This window comes from Coregonus clupeaformis, unplaced genomic scaffold (genome assembly GCF_020615455.1).
Source record: "Coregonus clupeaformis isolate EN_2021a unplaced genomic scaffold, ASM2061545v1 scaf0220, whole genome shotgun sequence".
NCBI lineage: Eukaryota > Metazoa > Chordata > Actinopteri > Salmoniformes > Salmonidae > Coregonus > Coregonus clupeaformis.
In genome coordinates this window covers 263,529-282,889 of record NW_025533675.1, presented here as the reverse complement: position 1 = coordinate 282,889, position 19,361 = coordinate 263,529, and the positions used below count along the sequence as shown (strand labels likewise).

The 19,361-nt window shown below is 41.5% G+C and overlaps 1 protein-coding gene across 1 annotated transcript in view; it reads right to left on the bottom strand.

The window, feature by feature from the left end:
• Window positions 1-19,034, bottom strand: part of LOC121582776 (E3 ubiquitin-protein ligase TRIM21-like) — a 98,213-nt gene extending 79,179 nt beyond the window's left edge. Inside the window, exons 1-2 of the mRNA XM_041898876.2 lie at window positions 18,846-19,034; window positions 18,416-18,589 (exon numbers count right to left, since the gene is read on the bottom strand). Coding sequence (XP_041754810.2) covers window positions 18,416-18,589; window positions 18,846-19,034 — 363 coding nt within the window. The remainder of the gene's footprint in view (window positions 1-18,415; window positions 18,590-18,845) is intronic.
• Between the last annotated feature and the right edge of the window lie 327 nt (window positions 19,035-19,361).

The following is a 19,361-nucleotide window of genomic DNA, read 5'->3' as shown; positions in this document are numbered from 1 at the left end:
TAAACCGATCATTTTTGTGTGTGTTTTTTTGTGTTATTATGGTGAATAAATATATTGGCTGGTAAGAATTTTGAGTGGCTGGTAGAATTTTTAATCTACCTGCCACAGTGGATGGTGCACCCAAAATGTTGTTTTAAGTTCCAAAACCACTCATGGGCATTTGTTTATGCCTTGTTCAGTCACGTTACCTCATTAGCTAGCTAGCTAGCTAACAACCTGCTTACTTGACCAGTACATCTAAACATTTGAGGCCACAGAAAGAAAGGAAAAGGGATATTTTCTTTAGAAGATCAACAATCATAGCAATGAATGAATGACTGATCACTTACATGTCATCACTCACAAACTTGACTCTCTTAAAGAGAATGTCGAATTTTCTTTGTAATGCATCTCAATAGGTAGTGTTTTTACACAATGTAGAAACCTAATGTTCCACAAATTACTTTGTAATTTCAATGACAGGTTTTTGTATCAACATTTTAGCTTTTTATAATAAACAAATGTATTTACAGTGTTAAATATTAGTTTCCAAAGCAAAACATGAACTTCAAAAGTAGCTAGAATTCACATAGGCTCAATAATGCTTTTAACTTTTAAAATAAATAAATAAAAACTGTACATTTAGAGCCCTGATTATCACCGTCGTAGATTTCATTATTTATTTATATCCCATCACTCCCTGCATCTGTTGGTCACATATACAGTGGGGAGAACAAGTATTTGATACACTGCCGATTTTGCAGGTTTTCCTACTTACAAAGCATGTAGAGGTCTGTAATGTTTATCATAGGTACACTTCAACTGTGAGGGACGGAATCTAAAACAAAAATCCAGAAAATCACATTGTATGATTTTTAAGTAATTAATTTGCATTTTATTGCATGACATAAGTATTTGATACATCAGAAAAGCAGAACTTAATATTTGGTACAGAAACCTTTGTTTGCAATTACAGAGATCATACGTTTCCTGTAGGTCTTGACCAGGTTTGCACACACTGCAGCAGGGATTTTGGCCCACTCCTCCATACAGACCTTCTCCAGATCCTTCAGGTTTTGGGGCTGTCGCTGGGCAATACGGACTTTCAGCTCCCTCCAAAGATTTTCTATTGGGTTCAGGTCTGGAGACTGGCTAGGCCACTCCAGGACCTTGAGATGCTTCTTACGGAGCCACTCCTTAGTTGCCCTGGCTGTGTGTTTCGGGTCATTGTCATGCTGGAAGACCCAGCCACGACCCATCTACAATGCTCTTACTGAGGGAAGGAGGTTGTTGGCCAAGATCTCGCGATACATGGCCCTATCCATCCTCCCCTCAATACGGTGCAGTCGTCCTGTCCCCTTTGCAGAAAAGCATCCCCAATGAATTATGTTTTCACCTCCATGCTTCACGGTTGGGATGGTGTTTTTGGGGTTGTACTCATCCTTCTTCTTCCTCCAAACACGGCGAGTGGAGTTTAGACCAAAAAGCTCTATTTTTTGTCTCATCAGACCACATGACCTTCTCCCATTCCTCCTCTGAATCATCCAGATGGTCATTGGCAAACTTCAGACGGGCCTGGACATGCGCTGGCTTGAGCAGGGGGACCTTGCGTGCGCTGCAGGATTTTAATCCATGACGGCGTAGTGTGTTACTAATGGTTTTCTTTGAGACTGTGGTCCCAGCTCTCTTCAGGTCATTGACCAGGTCCTGCCGTGTAGTTCTGGGCTGATCCCTCACCTTCCTCATGATCATTGATGCCCCACGAGGTGAGATCTTGCATGGAGCCCCAGACCGAGGGTGATTGACCGTCATCTTGAACTTCTTCCATTTTCTAATAATTGCGCTAAACAGTTGTTGCCTTCTTACCAAGCTGCTTGCCTATTGTCCTGTTGCCCATCCCAGCCTTGTGCAGGTCTACAATTTTATCCCTGATGTCCTTACACAGCTCTCTGGTCTTGGCCATTGTGGAGAGATTGGAGTCTGTTTGATTGAATGTGTGGACAGGTGTCTTTTATACAGGTAACGAGTTCAAACAGGTGCAGTTAATACAGGTAATGAGTGGAGAACAGGAGGGCTTCTTAAAGAAAAACTAACAGGTCTGTGAGAGCCGGAATTCTTACTGGTTGGTAGGTGATCAAATACTTATGTCATGCAATAAAATACAAATTAATTACTTAAATATCATACATTGTGATTTTTGTTTTAGATTCCATTTCTCATAGTTGAAGTGTACCTATGATAAAAATTACAGACCTCTACATGCTTTGTAAGTAGGACAACCTGCAAAATCGGCAGTGTATCAAATACTTCCCACTGTATTTACTCATCATGTTGCAGCACTTACAGACAATGACATACATTGCCTTCAGAAAGTATTCACACTCCTTGACTTTTTCCGCATTTTTTTGTGTTAAAGCCTGAATTTAAAATGGATTACATTTCGATTTTGTGTCACTGATCTACACACACTACCCCATAATGTCAAAGTGGAATTATGTATTTTGAAATATTTACAAATTAATAAAAAATGAAAAGCTGAAATGTCTTCAGTCAATAAGTATTCAACCCCTTTGTAATGGCAAGTGTAAGTAACTTCAGGAATACAAATTTGATAAACAAGTTAGATAATAAGTTGCATGGACTAACTCTGGGTGCAATAATGGTGTTTAACATTAACCCATCTCTTTACCCTACACAAACAATTATCTGTAAGGTCCCTCAGTCAAGCAGTGAATTTCAAGCACAGATTAAACTCCAAAGACCAGGAAGGTTTTCCAGTGCCTCACAAAGAAGGGCACCTGTTGGTAGAAAAAAAGGTGTGAGGTGTGACCCAGGTGCGGTGCAGGATAGACAGTAGGCAGTAGGCAGCGATGACCGTATCATATTAGTCTGCAGCTAGCATGTAAAGTAGTCTAGAACTTTCACTAAAGAGTTGGGAAGGACAATCCCATCTCAGACAACCGTTGGTACATATGAAGTATCTATTCTAATGAACACTCCATTCGAAGACAAGCCGAGTCTCACCAAAGTGGGATAGGACACTCAAAACCTTTTTGGGAAAGTGGTTCAACAGAGATATGACGATGAAGGACAACTACTCATAAATATGCATTGCATTTCTTATCCGAATGAGCGGTGGTTTCCAAATGTAACAACGATAAGTTGAATCTCTGTCTCTCCCTTTCACTCTCTTTCTATTGACCCCTCCTTCCCCTAACCAAGCAGTCATGCTATTGTTAGTCCAGTCCACTAGGGACCTGTTTTCATTGTATTACGTTAGTAATCAATAACCTATACCGTGTGTGTGTTTATGTATTCTGTGTTATTATTTAGTTAGTAAATAAATAATTAAGCCAATTAGTGTATAGCTGATTCATCCATAAGGTTAGGGTTCTTGCAGGTTCAAGGATTATGCGACGTTCAGAATGAGACTGATGAGGTAATGATTTTGCAGGTTTTCCTACTTACAAAGCATGTAGAGGTCTGTAATTTTTATCCTAGGTACACTTCAACTGTGAGAGACGGAATCTAAAACAAAAATCCAGAAAATCACATTGTATGATTTTTAAGTAATTAATTTGCATTTTATTGCATGACATAAGTATTTGATCACCTACCAACCAGTAAGAATTCCGGCTCTCACAGACCTGTTAGTTTTTCTTTAAGAAGCCCTCCTGTTCTCCACTCATTACCTGTATTAACTGCACCTGTTTGAACATGTTACCTGTATAAAAGACACCTGTCCACACACTCAATCAAACAGACTCCAACCTCTCCACAATGGCCAAGACCAGAGAGCTGTGTAAGGACATCAGGGATAACATTGTAGACCAGCACAAGGCTGGGATGGGCTACAGGACAATAGGCAAGCAGCTTGGTGAGAAGGCAACAACTGTTGGCGCAATTATTAGAAAATGGAAGAAGTTCAAGATGACGGTCAATCACCCTCGGTCTGGGGCTCCATGCAAGATCTCACCTCGTGGGGCATCAATGATCATGAGGAAAGTGAGGGATCAGCCCAGAACTACACGGCAGGACCTGGTCAATGACCTGAAGAGAGCTGGGACCACAGTCTCAAAGAAAACCATTAGTAACACACTACGCCGTCATGGATTAAAATCCTGTAGCGCATGCAAGGTTCCCCTGCTCAAGCCAGCGCATGTCCAGGCCCGTCTGAAGTTTGCCAATGACCATCTGGATGATCCAGAGGAGGAATGGGAGAAGGTCATGTGGTCTGATGAGACAAAAATAGAGCTTTTTGGTCTAAACTCCACTCGCCGTGTTTGGAGGAAGAAGAAGGATGAGTACAACCCCAAGAACACCATCCCAACCGTGAAGCATGGAGGTGGAAACATCATTCTTTGGGGATGATTTTCTGCAAAGGGGACAGGACGACTGCACCGAATTGAGGGGAGGATGGATGGGGCCATGTATCGCGAGATCTTGGCCAACAACATCCTTCCCTCAGTAAGAGCATTGAAGATGGGTCGTGGCTGGGTCTTCCAGCATGACAACGACCCAAAACACACAGCCAGGGCAACTAAGGAGTGGCTCCATAAGAAGCATCTCAAGGTCCTGGAGTGGCCTAGCCAGTCTCCAGACCTGAACCCAATAGAACATCTTTGGAGGGAGCTGAAAGTCCGTATTGCCCAGCGACAGCCCCGAAACCTGAAGGATCTGGAGAAGGTCTGTATGGAGGAGTGGGCCCTGCTGCAGTGTGTGCAAACCTGGTCAAGACCTACAGGAAACGTATGATCTCTGTAATTGCAAAAAAAGGTTTCTGTTCCAAATATTAAGTTCTGCTTTTCTGATGTATCAAATACTTATGTCATGCAATAAAATGCAAATTAATTACTTAAAAATCATACAATGTGATTTTCTGGATTTTTGTTTTAGATTCTGTCTCTCACAGTTGAAGTGTACCTATGATAAAAATTACAGACCTCTACATGTTTTGTAAGTAGGAAAACCTGCAAAATCGGCAGTGTATCAAATACTTGTTCTCCCCACTGTGTGTATATATATATATATATATATATATATATATATATATATATATGTTATATATCAATATCTTCTAAGAGTTTAATTCGGGAGATGGTAACTCGTTAAACAACATATTCAACAATTTGGTGCCCCAAATTCCTAATGAGGTAATTGTTACATTATTAATTTAATCGAGTAACAATTAAACATAGTTAATTGATTTGATAAATAACAGTCATCACATTAATGTCACGACAATGAAGTCACATCACGACACAGTTTTGACTTAAATCAACTTGAAAATCTATGGCAAGACTTGAAAATGGTTGAAGAATCAAAAAAAAATAATGCAAATATTGTAGAATCCAGGTTTGCAAAACACTTAGAGACTTACCCAAAAAGCCTCAAAGCTGTAATCGCTGCCTCCGGTGATTCTAACATGTATTGACTCAGGGGGTTGAATACTTATCCAATCAAAACATAGTGTTTTCCATTAATAATAAAAAAGTATAGAATATTTCTTCCACTTTGACATTAGAGTATTTTGTGTAGATTGTTGACAAAAATTACAATTAAATCCATTTTAATCCCACTTTGTAACACAACAAAATGTGGAAAAAGTCAAGGGGTGTGAATATTTTCTGAAGGCACTGTACATGGTGTGTATTTCTATACCTTACAACAGCCTCATGCATTAGCCTTTCTTCTGCTCTTTGATGAATCCATGGCTGTTGACCGTGTGTATTCAGTGATGGGTCGTACCATTGTCAGTCTCTTCCTGTCCCTCAATGGATTCATGAGACACAGATACAGGTCCTATATATGCAGTAATGACAGAGGGCTCTGTCTACACATACGCAGTTTTGGGGGTAACGTATTTAAAAAGTGACGCGTTAAGCAAAAATATTACTTTTATGAGTAAGCTTGTGACTGCAAATTGGTTGGCTGCATTTGCGGTTTGTTTTGGTTATGTTTCAGATTATGTTGTGCCCAATAGAAATGAATGGTAAATAATGCATTGTGTCATGTTGGAGACACTTTTATTGTAAATAAGAATAGAGTATGTGTTGTGGCAGCCCAGGGGAGACAGAGGTGAAACTCACAATAAAATAAGACAGCAGGAGACCGTTTTGCAGAGCTCAAACCAAAGTTGTTCTTTAATAATTAAATTAATTGAGGGGAGAAATACAACTGAAAGGCCTCAGATAATGGGTGGGTCACTGTGTCCGGCGTGGCAGCTCCTTGGACCGCCTGTGTTAATGAACAAAAAAGAGAGAGTGATGAGTCCGGGGTTTTAATCCTTGCTCTCAACTTGAGCCGGGTGGCATGCACCCGGGAATGGGTCCTCTTCCTTTGTGGGCAAAGAACAGGAAGAGAGAGAGACAGGTGAGTCAAACATTGCCTAGTATCTTCTTTGTAGTCTGATCGAGTTGCTCATCATATTCACTCTGGTTCTTCTGAGGTCTAGGCATACCCTCTGCCTGTCTGCCCAAGCGTCCGAGTGACTGCACCTCTCCTTATCCCATTTGGGGTACGAGGGACAGGTGGGACCAATTCCAGGTGCCAATTGGTTGCAGCACCTGGACTGGGTAGTATTGGTGTTGAATCACCAGCCCCAGTTGGTGCCTGTAGAGCTGTCCATGGTGCTGACTCACCTTGGCCTCTCTAGCCCTCTGGAGCTGACCAAGGTCCTGCTCCTTCCTTTGTAGCTCCCTGCTGCCCCCCGGGTTGCCACAGTGTCTAAACACTTCTACATTAATGTGAATGATACCATCATTACGGATAATCATGGGGTGGGGGGGAGATGATATTTGTGCGTCTAACTTTCTCTCTCATCATTATTCATGATTCATTCAGGATTATCTGTAATTAATGTAGAAGTGTTTAGAAACATATTCTATTCTTATTTACAATAAAAGTGACTCCAAAATGACACAATACATTATTTACCACTAATTTCTATTGGGCACAACATAATCTGAAACACAATCAAAACAAACAGCAAATGCATCCAATCAACTTGTAGAGTCACACACATGATGTAGTCATTGTGTGCTATGAATATGGGACAAAATACGTAACTTTTTACTACTTTAATACACATAAGTGAATTTGTCCCAATACTTTTGGTTCCCTAAAATGAGGGGGACTATGTACTAATATGGATGAAAATACCCTCAAATTAAAGCTGACAGTCTGCATTTAACCTCATAGCCATTGTATAATTTAAAATCCAAAGTGCTGGAGTACAGAGCCAAAACAATAAAAAATGTGTCACTGTCCCAAAACATTCAGAGCTCACTGCAGTTCTCGAGTGAGCGGAGAAAGGCTGTTTGGAGAAATGTCATGACAACTGCTGTCCATAGACATGTACAGTGAGGGAAAAAAGTATTTGATCCCCTGCTTTTGTACGTTTGCCCACTGACAAAGAAATGACCAGTCTGGGGCTCCATGCAAGATCTCACCTTGTGGAGTTGCAATGATCATGAGAATGGTGAGGAAAGCCCAGAACTACACGGGAGGATCTTGTCAATGATCTCAAGGCAGCTGGGACCATAGTCACCAAGAAAACAATTGGTAACACACTACGCCGTGAAGGACTGAAATCCTGCAGCGCCCGCAAGGTCCCCCTGCTCAATAAAGCACATATACAGGCCCGTCTGAAGTTTGCCAATGAACATCTGAATGATTCAGAGGAGAACTGGATGAAAGTGTTGTGGTCAGATGAGACCAAAATCAAGCTCTTTGGCATTTTACATTTTAGTCATTTAGCAGACGCTCTTATCCAGAGCAACTTACATTATCTTTTTTTTTTTTTTCATACTGGCCCCCCGTGGGAATTGAACCCACAACCTTGGCGTTGCAAACGCCATGCTCTACATCCCTGACAGAGCCTGGATTCGAACCAGGATCTCTAGTGGCACAGCTAGCACTGCGATGCAGTGCCTTAGACCACTGCGCCACTCGGCATCAACTCAACTCGCCGTGTTTGGAGGAGGAGGAATGCTGCCTATGACCCCAAGAACACCATCCCCACCGTCAAACATGGAGGTGGAAACATTATGCTTTGGGGGTGTTTTTCTGCTAAGGGGACAACTTCACTACATCAAAGGGACGATGGGCGGGACCATGTACTGTCAAATCTTGGGTGAGAACCTCCTTCCCTCAGCCAGGGCATTGAAAATGGGTCGTGGATGGGCATTCCAGCATGACAATGACCCAAAACACACGGCCAAGGCAACAAAGGAGTGGCTCAAGAAGAAGCACATTAAGGTCCTGGAGTGGCCTAGCCGAGTTGCCAAACGTCAGCCTCGAAACCTTAATGACTTGGAGAAGATCTGCAAAGAGGAGTGGGACAAAATCGCTCCTGAGATGTGTGCAAACCTGGTGGCCAACTACAAGAAACGTCTGACCTCTGTGATTGCCAACAAGGGTTTTGCCACCAAGTACTAAGTCATGTTTTGCAGAGGGGTCAATTACTTATTTCCCTCATTAAAATGCAAATCAATTTATAACCTTTTTGACATGGGTTTTTCTGGATTTTTTTGTTGTTATTCTGTCTCTCACTGTTCAAATAAACCTACCATTAAAATTATAGACTGATCATGTCTTTGTCAGTGGGCAAACGTACGAAATCAGCAGGGGATCAAATACTTTTTTCCCTCACTGTATAGAGGGAACACATCTGATCTTTGCCATTGATCGCTTCTGTGATAGTAAAGCCCATAGAGGGCTTTCCCGTCTAGGGGCAAGTGTGCCCTCTATACATCTCTATGGGTCAGTGTAAGTACATTGTACTTTCACCAAATAGGGCTATCTTCTGTATACCACCCCTACTTTGTCACAACAAAACTGATTGGCTCAAACGCATTAAGAAGGAAAGAAAATCCACAAATTAACTTTTAACAAGGCACACCTGTTAATTGAAATGCATTCCAGGTGACTACCTCATGAAGCTGGTTGAGAGAATGCCAAAAGTGTGCAAAGATGTCATCAAGGCAAAGGGTGGCTACTTTGAAGAATCTAAAATCTAAAATATATTTTGATTTGTTTAACACTTTTTTGGTTACTACATAATTCCATATGTGTTATTTCATAGTTTTGATGTCTTCACTATTATTCTACAATGTAGAAAATAGTAAAAATATAGAAAAACCCTGGAATTAGTAGGTGTCCAAACTTTTGACTGGTTCTGTATTTGCGGTCTATTACCAAAACTGGTGCCTTGAGAGAAAGATTTTTAATGAAAAGTTAGGAAATCTGCACAAATGTTTGGCTTACAGCATATATGGCTAATCAAGCGGCACATATACATTGGGGAAAAAAAGTATTTAGTCAGCCACCAATTGTGCAAGTTCTCCCACTTAAAAAGATGAGAGAGGTCTGTAATTTTCATCATAGGTACACGTCAACTATGACAGACAAATTGAGGAGAAAAAATCCAGAAAATCACATTGTAGGATTTTTAATGAATTTATTTGCAAATTATGGAGGAAAATAAGTATTTGGTCACCTACAAACAAGCAAGATTTCTGGCTCTCACAGACCTGTAACTTCTTCTTTAAGAGGCTCCTCTGTCCTCCACTCGTTACCTGTATTAATGGTACTTGTTTGAACTTGTTATCAGTATAAAAGACACCTGTCCACAACCTCAAACAGTCACACTCCAAACTCCACTATGGCCAAGACCAAAGAGCTGTCAAAGGATACCAGAAACAAAATTGTAGACCTGCACCAGGCTGGGAAGACTGAATCTGCAATAGGTAAGCAGGTTGGTTTGAAGAAATCAACTGTGGGAGCAATTATTAGGAAATGGAAGACATACAAGACCACTGATAATCTACCTCGATCTGGGGCTACACGCAATATCTCACCCCGTGGGGTCAAAATGATCACAAGAACGGTGAGCAAAAATCCCAGAACCACACGGGGGGACCTAGTAAATGACCTGCAGAGAGCTGGGACCAAAGTAACAAAGCCTACCATCAGTAACACACTACGCCGCCAGGGACTCAAATCCTGCAGTGCCAGACGTGTCCCCCTGCTTAAGCCAGTACATGTCCAGGCCCGTCTGAAGTTTGCTAGAGTGCATTTGGATGATCCAGAAGAGGATTGGGAGAATGTCATATGGTCAGATGAAACCAAAATATAACTTTTTGGTAAAAACTCAACTCGTTGTGTTTGGAGGACAAAGAATGCTGAGTTGCATCCAAAGAACACCATACCTACTGTGAAGCATGGGGGTGGAACCATCATGCTTTGGGGCTGTTTTTCTGCAAAGGGACCAGGACGACTGATCCGTGTAAAGGAAAGAATGAATGGGGCCATGTATCGTGAGATTTTGAGTGAAAACCTCCTTCCATCAGCAAGGGCATTGAAGATGAAACGTGGCTGGGTCTTTCAGCATGACAATGATCCCAAACACACCGCCCGGGCAACGAAGGAGTGGCTTCGTAAGAAGCATATCAAGGTCCTGGAGTGGCCTAGCCAGTCTCCAGATCTCAACCCCATAGAAAATCTTTGGAGGGAGTTGAAAGTCCGTGTTGCCCAGCGACAGCCCCAAAACATCACTGCTCTAGAGGAGATCTGCATGGAGGAATGGGCCAAAATACCAGCAACAGTGTGTGAAAACCTTGTGAAGACTTACAGAAAACGTTTGACCTGTGTCATTGCCAATAAAGGGTATTTAACAAAGTATTGAGAAACTTTTGTTATTGACCAAATACTTATTTTCCACCATAATTTGCAAATAAAATCATTCAAAATCCTACAATGTGATTTTCTGGATTTTTTTTTCTCATTTTGTCTGTCATAGTTGACGTGTACCTATGATGAAAATTACAGGCCTCTCTCATCTTTTTAAGTGGGAGAACTTGCACAATATGTGGCTGACTAAATACTTTTCCCCCCACTGTATAATGTAGCACTTGTAGACTAGCACAGGAAAGCAGCGCAACAGATGAAAGGAGAAACTAGTGATCAAACCTGAGTTAGTAAGCTATCATTGGTAGAGTGCGTGCAGCTCGCCTTGCTCCCTCCAACAGTTAAACAAATGGTGAGATTTTGAGATTTCTTTCATGAAAGTAACGCAAAGTAATATAACTAGTAATATATCGCGTTACTTTCCACACAGTAATATTGTAAAGTAATGCATTACTTGTGTTAAATGTAACGCGTAATATGGAATGTATTACTTTTTCAAGTAACTAATCCAAACACTGCACATACTTGACACATCAGAAGCATAGAGGGGCCGTCTCCACCTTAACAGCTGCCATTTTCTGAATCAAATCACAAAATCCTTGTTAAAAGGACATGAGGCAGGGATACACAGCTCTCAGTGTCTCTCTCTTTATCTCCTGGATTCAAGTTATATTTCATTTTGTTGGGGTGGCTAGAGAATTGTGAATTGTTTTCAACTTCCATGCACTTGTTTTGGGGTTAAAGAAGGTGATATGAATATGATTCATCACTTAATCATGATTAAAATTAGGAAACAATATTTTTGCATAGTTCTAGCCTTTCATTTCATGAGCATGTCTGGCCTCATGAAGTCACTTCTCCCCTGGTGTAGTACTGCCTTTGAAGATAAAAAGCAATACATCAAAAACACAATACAATAAAGCTGTTTTCATTGCAATAAGCTCAATTTACAGTCAGAACATATCTCATTTGTACTATCTGTTGTATTTCCCTCTGGTAACATGATTCAATCAACCACACTTTAAGTGGGATTAAAACACAAACTGTGAATGTTGTGATAGTGTGTAAGTGGATTTGAGAGCTCTGTAAAAAGGGGTGCAGGGGGTGGGAGGGAGGTTAGAGTATTCAATCACAATCGATAAAAGAAACATGAGCTTTGCACTCAAGTCCAATTCCAGAGAGAGAAAGCATGGAGTATTGAGAAAATTAGGATGGCAGAGGAGATTACTTTGGGGACTGCTGTGTGAGGAATGGCTTGACGTTGCCCTTAGGCACTGATCTAGGATCAACTCACCTTCCCCAAATCTTCTGCTTAACCATTAGTGGGGAAAACACAAAACTGAGAGACCCTAGAGTCTGAGGGCAACTTCCACTCAGTGTGAATGCTATGAAGGTGTGAACTCACTTCCCAGGTGGTCTGAACTATGGAGGGATTGTGGAGCAATCACATGTTTCCTGGAACCCAGCAGCCATGGTCGTCATGGTTTCACCTTACATCTGAGAGCTGCGTTCAGGGTTGTCTCGGTCAGCCCCAACTGATGTGCCTGCCTCTCATTGGACCTTGGGTTTTCTTTCTCTCCATGGCTTGTCCAATCTACGATCCTCATTTGATATAGCCATGAATACAAAGTCACTTGATACTTTGGCTTTTGTTGAGCTAATGGTAGCTTATGGTATCCAAAGCAGCATATTATGCATTTGAATATTGCATCTTTTGCAGACCTTTTCAGTCTGTCACTCCCTGCTTTACAACCTCTTCAGAGCCAGTTCAACCCACCACAGTGCATCTGAGACCATTCTAGTGTACCTTCTTATGAATAATCCAAGACATGCAGCCCACCACAAGACGTCAACATGGACCACTTCTGATGAAGGTGACCTGAACTCCCAAGGAGGGTATTTATCATCGTTACTCTGAAGACTCCATTCCTCTCCTACCAGTATAAAGTGAGACACTTTATATCCTGCTACTGAGGAACAGGGTAGAGGGAGTGAGCAATGTTTCAGAACTTTATAGCCTCACAGTGGGGTGCTCTGCTTATTTGACTACTACCTACTGTATATTGGCTTGTGCTTTTTATGTGTCTTTGAAGTTATACTCTGCTTTTCAACATTGTTCGTAGAGGAATATTGGTGGGAGACACACACGCCTACTGTACACACACGCTCTCTCTCTCTCTCTCTCTCTCTCTCTCTCTCTCTCTCTCTCTCTCTCTCTCTCTCTCTCTCTCTCTCTCTCTCTCTCTCTCTTTCACACACATTTTGAGTACACTTCATCTTGTGAAAATGAAATCAGGCCTTTTTTGCTTAACTGTGTCTGATCCATTGATCTGGCTGTCTGAGGAGATGTACTGGGACTGGCAGGAAACCCCTGAATAAACAGGAAACAAACAGAATAATGCAAAAATAGTTTCCTAATTTTAATCATGAATCATATTCATATCACCTTCTTTAACCCCAAAACAAGTGCATGGAAGTTGAACACAATTCACAATTCTGAATAGACAGGACATTCCTGGATAACCTCCTACTGTGAGTGACTTTTATGTAATGTAACAGAGGGGAAAAAGGGCAACCACAGTGTATGCTCTGAAATGGCAATGATTGGCTCTTGTGAAATAGAGCAGAATACTCTATGAAAGTCCAGCCTACTTCCTGGTTCAAGTCCAGTATTGTTTTTGAATAGGCTTGTAGCTACTATCATTAAATTCGTTAAATTGGGGTCATTTAAAGGATAGGTAGCATAAACGTAACCACATGTAACATATTTTTTGCATTAGTATACACATCAATAGTCCTAATGCAATTACACCTCACATTTCTATTTTTCGAGTTAATAAATAAAATCAATCAGAATTCAAAAGAATGCCGAAGTCATGCCGGAATTTTTTTTGGTGGGGTGTGACGTTACATGGAGGACCCGGAAAGCCAGCCTATACCCTATAATGTAAACTCCAACAGCAATAACTTCAAATGTATAACTTGAAATTAAACAAAATCGTTTAACACTCATGACTACTGGTTTCAATTACATTTTCAGCCAACTTCGAAGCAAATGCTTTATGAATTTCTTGTTACAAATCAGCTTGCAAGGTTGCTAGCCAACTATCCTGCTAATGTTAGCCCTACTAGCCCGCTAATGTTAGCCCTACCAGCCTGCTAACATTACATTAGCACTGCTTGAGTCAGCCAGTTGCTATAAACACCTAGTTTACAGCTACATTAAAGTAAACCAAAGTTTTGGAAATACATAATGCCATCTACCCAGTTATCAAATAATGTTACCAGTATATGCAGTTATCTTAGCCAGCAAGCCAGCCAGCTAAAGTTGGTTATTTTAGCCTGCTAACTAGCCTAGCTAGTTAACCACCACAGTTGACATAGCTAAGTAGTAGGCCAGAGAACAACACCAACTAGTCTAGCACAGGCAGGAACCCACAGAACCCAACAAAAAAAGCCAGCAGATGTAAAGTAGAGAGTGGAGATTTACCGATTGACGGCTGAATTAGCTACCAAAGAAGAACCAAGGACAGAGGCGCTTCAGAGTGAGAGGCCGTTTCACCGGCTGAGGAGAGTCAGCTAATCCAATAGTGATATAGTGAGGTAAATCCAAATAAGATAGATTCCAGAGGCAATAATCCAGAGGCGGCATTGGGCACAGGAGACGAGGGGAAGAGTCAACAATAAGACGGCGATCAGAGGAAGGCTCCAGGCAGATGGAAATGATCACAACAGCACAGTCAGTCAGCTACCGTAGTGCGCTAATACCAAGCCAATGTTGAAAAAGTCTGGTAGCCTACTTCACAGAGATCATGTGGCCCCCACTTGTGGGGAATCTGATTGGTTGTTTACACCAAAACTCCTCATGATTGATGGATTTAGCTCACCACTGCCAACAATCGGTCTGCATGGTTAGTGGCTAATGTTAGGCAGCTCGAGCTAGCTAACAAAGTGTAGATTCTCCATATGAAAATAGTGCATTGTGGATAGTTTAGAAGATATCAGAAAATAAGTTAATAAATATGTAAAAACTCAAAAACAAAGCTGTGTTTGTAGTTATAGGTAACCAGATCGTGACTTCAACTAAGTTAAGTCTTTGACCACGTTGTGTTGTTACTTTGGTGAGTAAAAACTCATGCTTCCTACCATTTAAGATATATGTGAAATTATATTCGCATTCATGGTTTAATTTACCTTTACCCAATGCCTTTTATGAAGGTTTTTGATTTTTTTTTTTACAGAATCTAAAACCTTCATGAAAGGCATCAGGTAGAAGTAAATTAATCCATGAATACTAATATAGTTTTACATATATCTTAAATAACCACGTTTTCATGAATTTGATTATATAAGCTTGATGCCCATTCAAAAACAGTACGGGACTTGAACCAGGAAATAGACGGGACATATCAGGTGGTCTGAACTGAGCTGGCTGTCAGGCCCACTCTACAGAGACTTGGCCTTAAAACAGCAATTGTGAGAGATTGTGGAGAAATTACATGTTTCCTGGAACCGAGCAGCCATGGTCGTCATGGTTTCACCTCATATCTGAGAGCCTTCTTCTGCCTGCCTCTCATTGGACCTTGGGTTTTCTTTCTCTCCATGGCTTGTCCAATATACGATCCTCATTCGATATAGCCATGGATACAAAGTCACTTGATACTTTGGCTTTTGTTGAGCTAATGGTAGCTTATGGTATCCAAAGCAGTATGTTTTGCATTTGAATATTGCATATTTTCCTCTGAGCCAACAAGCACCTGTCCAACCCACCACAGTGCATCTGGGACAATTCAAGTGTACCTTCTTATGAATAATCCAAGACATGCAGCCGGCAACAGGAAGTCAACATGGACCACTTCTGATGAAGGTGACCTGAACTCCCAAGGAGGGCATTAATTAATTGTTACTCTGAAGACTCCATACCTCTCCTACCAGTATAAAGTGAGACACTTTACATCCTGCTACTAAGGGACAGGGCAGACAGAGGGAGCAAGTTTTCAGAACTTTATAGCCTCACAGTGGGGTGCTCTGCTCATTTGACTACTACCTACTATATATTGGCTTGTGCTTTTTATGTGTCTTTGAAGTTATACTCTGCTTTTCTAAGTTGTCCGTAGAGGAATATTGGTGGGAGACACACATACAGTGGGGAAAAAATGTATTTAGTCAGCCACCAATTGTGCAAGTTCTCCCACTTAAAAAGATGAGAGAGGCCTGTAATTTTCATCATAGGTACACGTCAACTATGACAGACAAAATGAGAAAAGAAATTCCAGAAAATCACATTGTAGGATTTTTAATGAATTTATTTGCAAATTATGGTGGAAAATAAGTATTTGGTCAATAACAAAAGTTTCTCAATACTTTGTTATATACCCTTTGTTGGCAATGACACAGGTCAAACGTTTTCTGTAAGTCTTCACAAGGTTTTCACACACTGTTGCTGGTATTTTGGCCCATTCCTCCATGCAGATCTCCTCTAGAGCAGTGATGTTTTGGGGGCTGTCGCTGGGCAACACGGACTTTCAACTCCCCCTCCAAAGATTTTCTATGGGGTTGAGATCTGGAGACTGGCTAGGCCACTCCAGGACCTTGAAATGCTTCTTACGAAGCCACTCCTTCGTTGCCCGGCGGTGTGTTTGGGATCATTGTCATGCTGAAAGACCCAGCCACGTTTCATCTTCAATGCCCTTGCTGATGGAAGGAGGTTTTCAATCAAAATCTCACGATACATGGCCCCATTCATTCTTTCCTTTACACGGATCAGTCGTCCTGGTCCCTTTGCAGAAAAACAGCCCCAAAGCATGAAGTTTCCACCCCCATGCTTCACAGTAGGTATGGTGTTCTTTTGATGCAACTCAGCATTCTTTGTCCTCCAAACACGACGAGTTGAGTTTTTACCAAAAAGTAATATTTTGGTTTCATCTGACCATATAACATTCTCCCAATCCTCTTCTGGATCATCCAAACGCACTCTAGCAAACTTCAGACGGGCCTGGACATGTACTGGCTTAAGCAGGGGGACACGTCTGGCACTGCAGGATTTGAGTTCCTGGCGGCGTAGTGTGTTACTGATGGTAGGCTTTGTTACTTTGGTCCCAGCTCTCTGCAGGTCATTCACTAGGTCCCCCCGTGTGGTTCTGGGATTTTTGCTCACCGTTCTTGTGATCATTTTGACCCCACGGGGTGAGATCTTGCGTGCAGCCCCAGATCGAGGGAGATTATCAGTGGTCTTGTATGTCTTCCATTTCCTAATAATTGCTCCCACAGTTGATTTCTTCAAACCAAGCTGCTTACCTATTGCAGATTCAGTCTTCCCAGCCTGGTGCAGGTCTACAATTTTGTTTCTGGTGTCCTTTGACAGCTCATTGGTCTTGGCCATAGCGGAGTTTGTAGTGTGACTGTTTGAGGTTGTGGACAGGTGTCTTTTATACTGATAACAAGTTCAAACAGGTGCCATTAATACAGGTAACGAGTGGAGGACAGAGGAGCCTCTTAAAGAAGAAGTTACAGGTCTGTGAGAGCCAGAAATCTTGCTTGTTTGTAGGTGACCAAATACTTATTTTCCACCATAATTTGCAAATAAATTCATTAAAAATCCTACAATGTGATTTTCAGATTTTTTTTTTCTCAATTTGTCTGACATAGTTGACGTGTACCTATGATGAAAATTACAGGCCTCTCTCATCTTTTTAAGTGGGAGAACTTGTGTCACGATCGTTATTAGAGGCAGACCAAGGCGCAGCGTGATAGGCGTACATCTTTTAATGAGTACTTTACACCAACAACAAAACAACAAAACGATACGTGAAGTCTAAAGGTTCACCAACACAAACCTATACAGAACAAGATCCCACAATACTAAAGTGCCAAAAGGCTGCCTAAGTATGGTCCCCAATCAGAGACAACGAGCTACAGCTGTCTCTGATTGGGAACCACCCTGGCTAACATAGATATGAACGATCTAGAACAGACCCAATGAAAACTAAACATAACAAGTCCACACCCTGGCTCAACATTTAAGAGTCCCCAGAGCCAGGGCGTGACACTTGCACAATTGGTGGCTGACTAAATACTTTTTTTCCCCACTGTAGAACACCAGAAAACTGACAAATGTTTTGAAACAATGAGAAAAAAAGATTAAGTATTAAATGTAATTAAATTGCAGAGTACTAACAGCATCTATCTGCATCTATCTGCTTCCCGCCCCACATATGTGGCAGACAGCAGCATCTTCTCCTCAAATACCATCACTCCCATAGTCTTAGGTGACACTTTAGTGATGTATTCAGCTTTGACGAAGCAAGACAGAAAACACTGGAAAGTTTCAAGCTGCTTGGCGTGGAGCTGATGTACCAACGTCTGGCTACCCTGCGAATGTAAAACAAACTGTTGTGAAATACAACATTGTATATACAAGTGTAGCCAACAGTCGCAGATAGAAAATACCCACCTGGAAAACCATTATGTATTCCTTCAGGATAGCTAGTACACCCACGTAAACACTGAGTGTAGGTCAGTTGTAGTGCCCTCATGCCACACCTTCCTGGTCACTCTTTTCTTTCTTTCTTTTCCTTGTTGTGTAATGCCTGTTAAAACAGAATCAGTAAGTTAAGTGTCAATAAGGTACATTTTGCTCATCACTGGTAACCATGATGTACACAAACTCAATACTAAGCTTAACATAGAACTAGTGATGACCTTCAACTTTTCTGTTGAGGTCCTTGTGCAAAGACTTGATCCGCACTTGTGCCTTCTCGCTCACGTGGTGTTCTTTATAAATGTGTTCCAGTGGGTCCTTGTACAGCTCCTGGTTTCCGTTGCTCAGGAACCCGTAGTACAGGACCTTGTAAGCCGGCAGCATTCTGTGTGTCGAAATGCTGACATCATATGCGGACAGCCAGCGATGGGGCACAAACCTCTGAGGATTGGAGGCAGGGATGTTCAGGTACCGGCAAATCTGCTTGAGGTACATCACCTGACAAAAAGTTATTTATTTCCATACACTGCCCCTTTATTGTTCTTTATCATTTAAGGTAGGATTGCACAGAAACAAGATGGATTTGGAATAAATTCAGTATTCAGATGAATTAATTAATCAAATGAATAAAGATTTCATTCATTTCATACACTGAGTGAGAAGTAAATACCAAACGTTCAAATATACTTGTTTTTACTTGATCTGGAGACCACTGATGATCAGTTTGCAGATCATTGAAGAGCTGCTCAAGGTGGTGGTCGAAGGGCTCTGCAAACTTCTTTGCTGCATTGTGGATGTGATGACAGGAGTATCCATCAATGTCGAGCAGGGTTGGACAGTGCATCTGACTGATCCTTGTCTCGAGGCCGGTCTTGCTACCTCTCATGATGCTACAAGAATCCATCATCATGCTCACCAGATTTTTCCATTGAATGTTGTTATGGTCAAAGAAGTCACAGAGCACCCTCTCCAAGCTGACGGCATTCACCTTGATGACCTCCAGGGAACCCAAGTGCTCCACCACCACCTTCCTCATGTCATCATGGTAGTAGCTTACCAGCATGGAGAGGACCTTCAAACCAAATAAAATCAGGGTTTATTTCTCAAATACACAGTAAACAGATGTTGACTAGACAATGAAATGCTTGCTCCTTGAGCTCACTCTTCAACAATGCAAGATAAGATTAAAACAAGATAAAAGTTGTGCAAATAG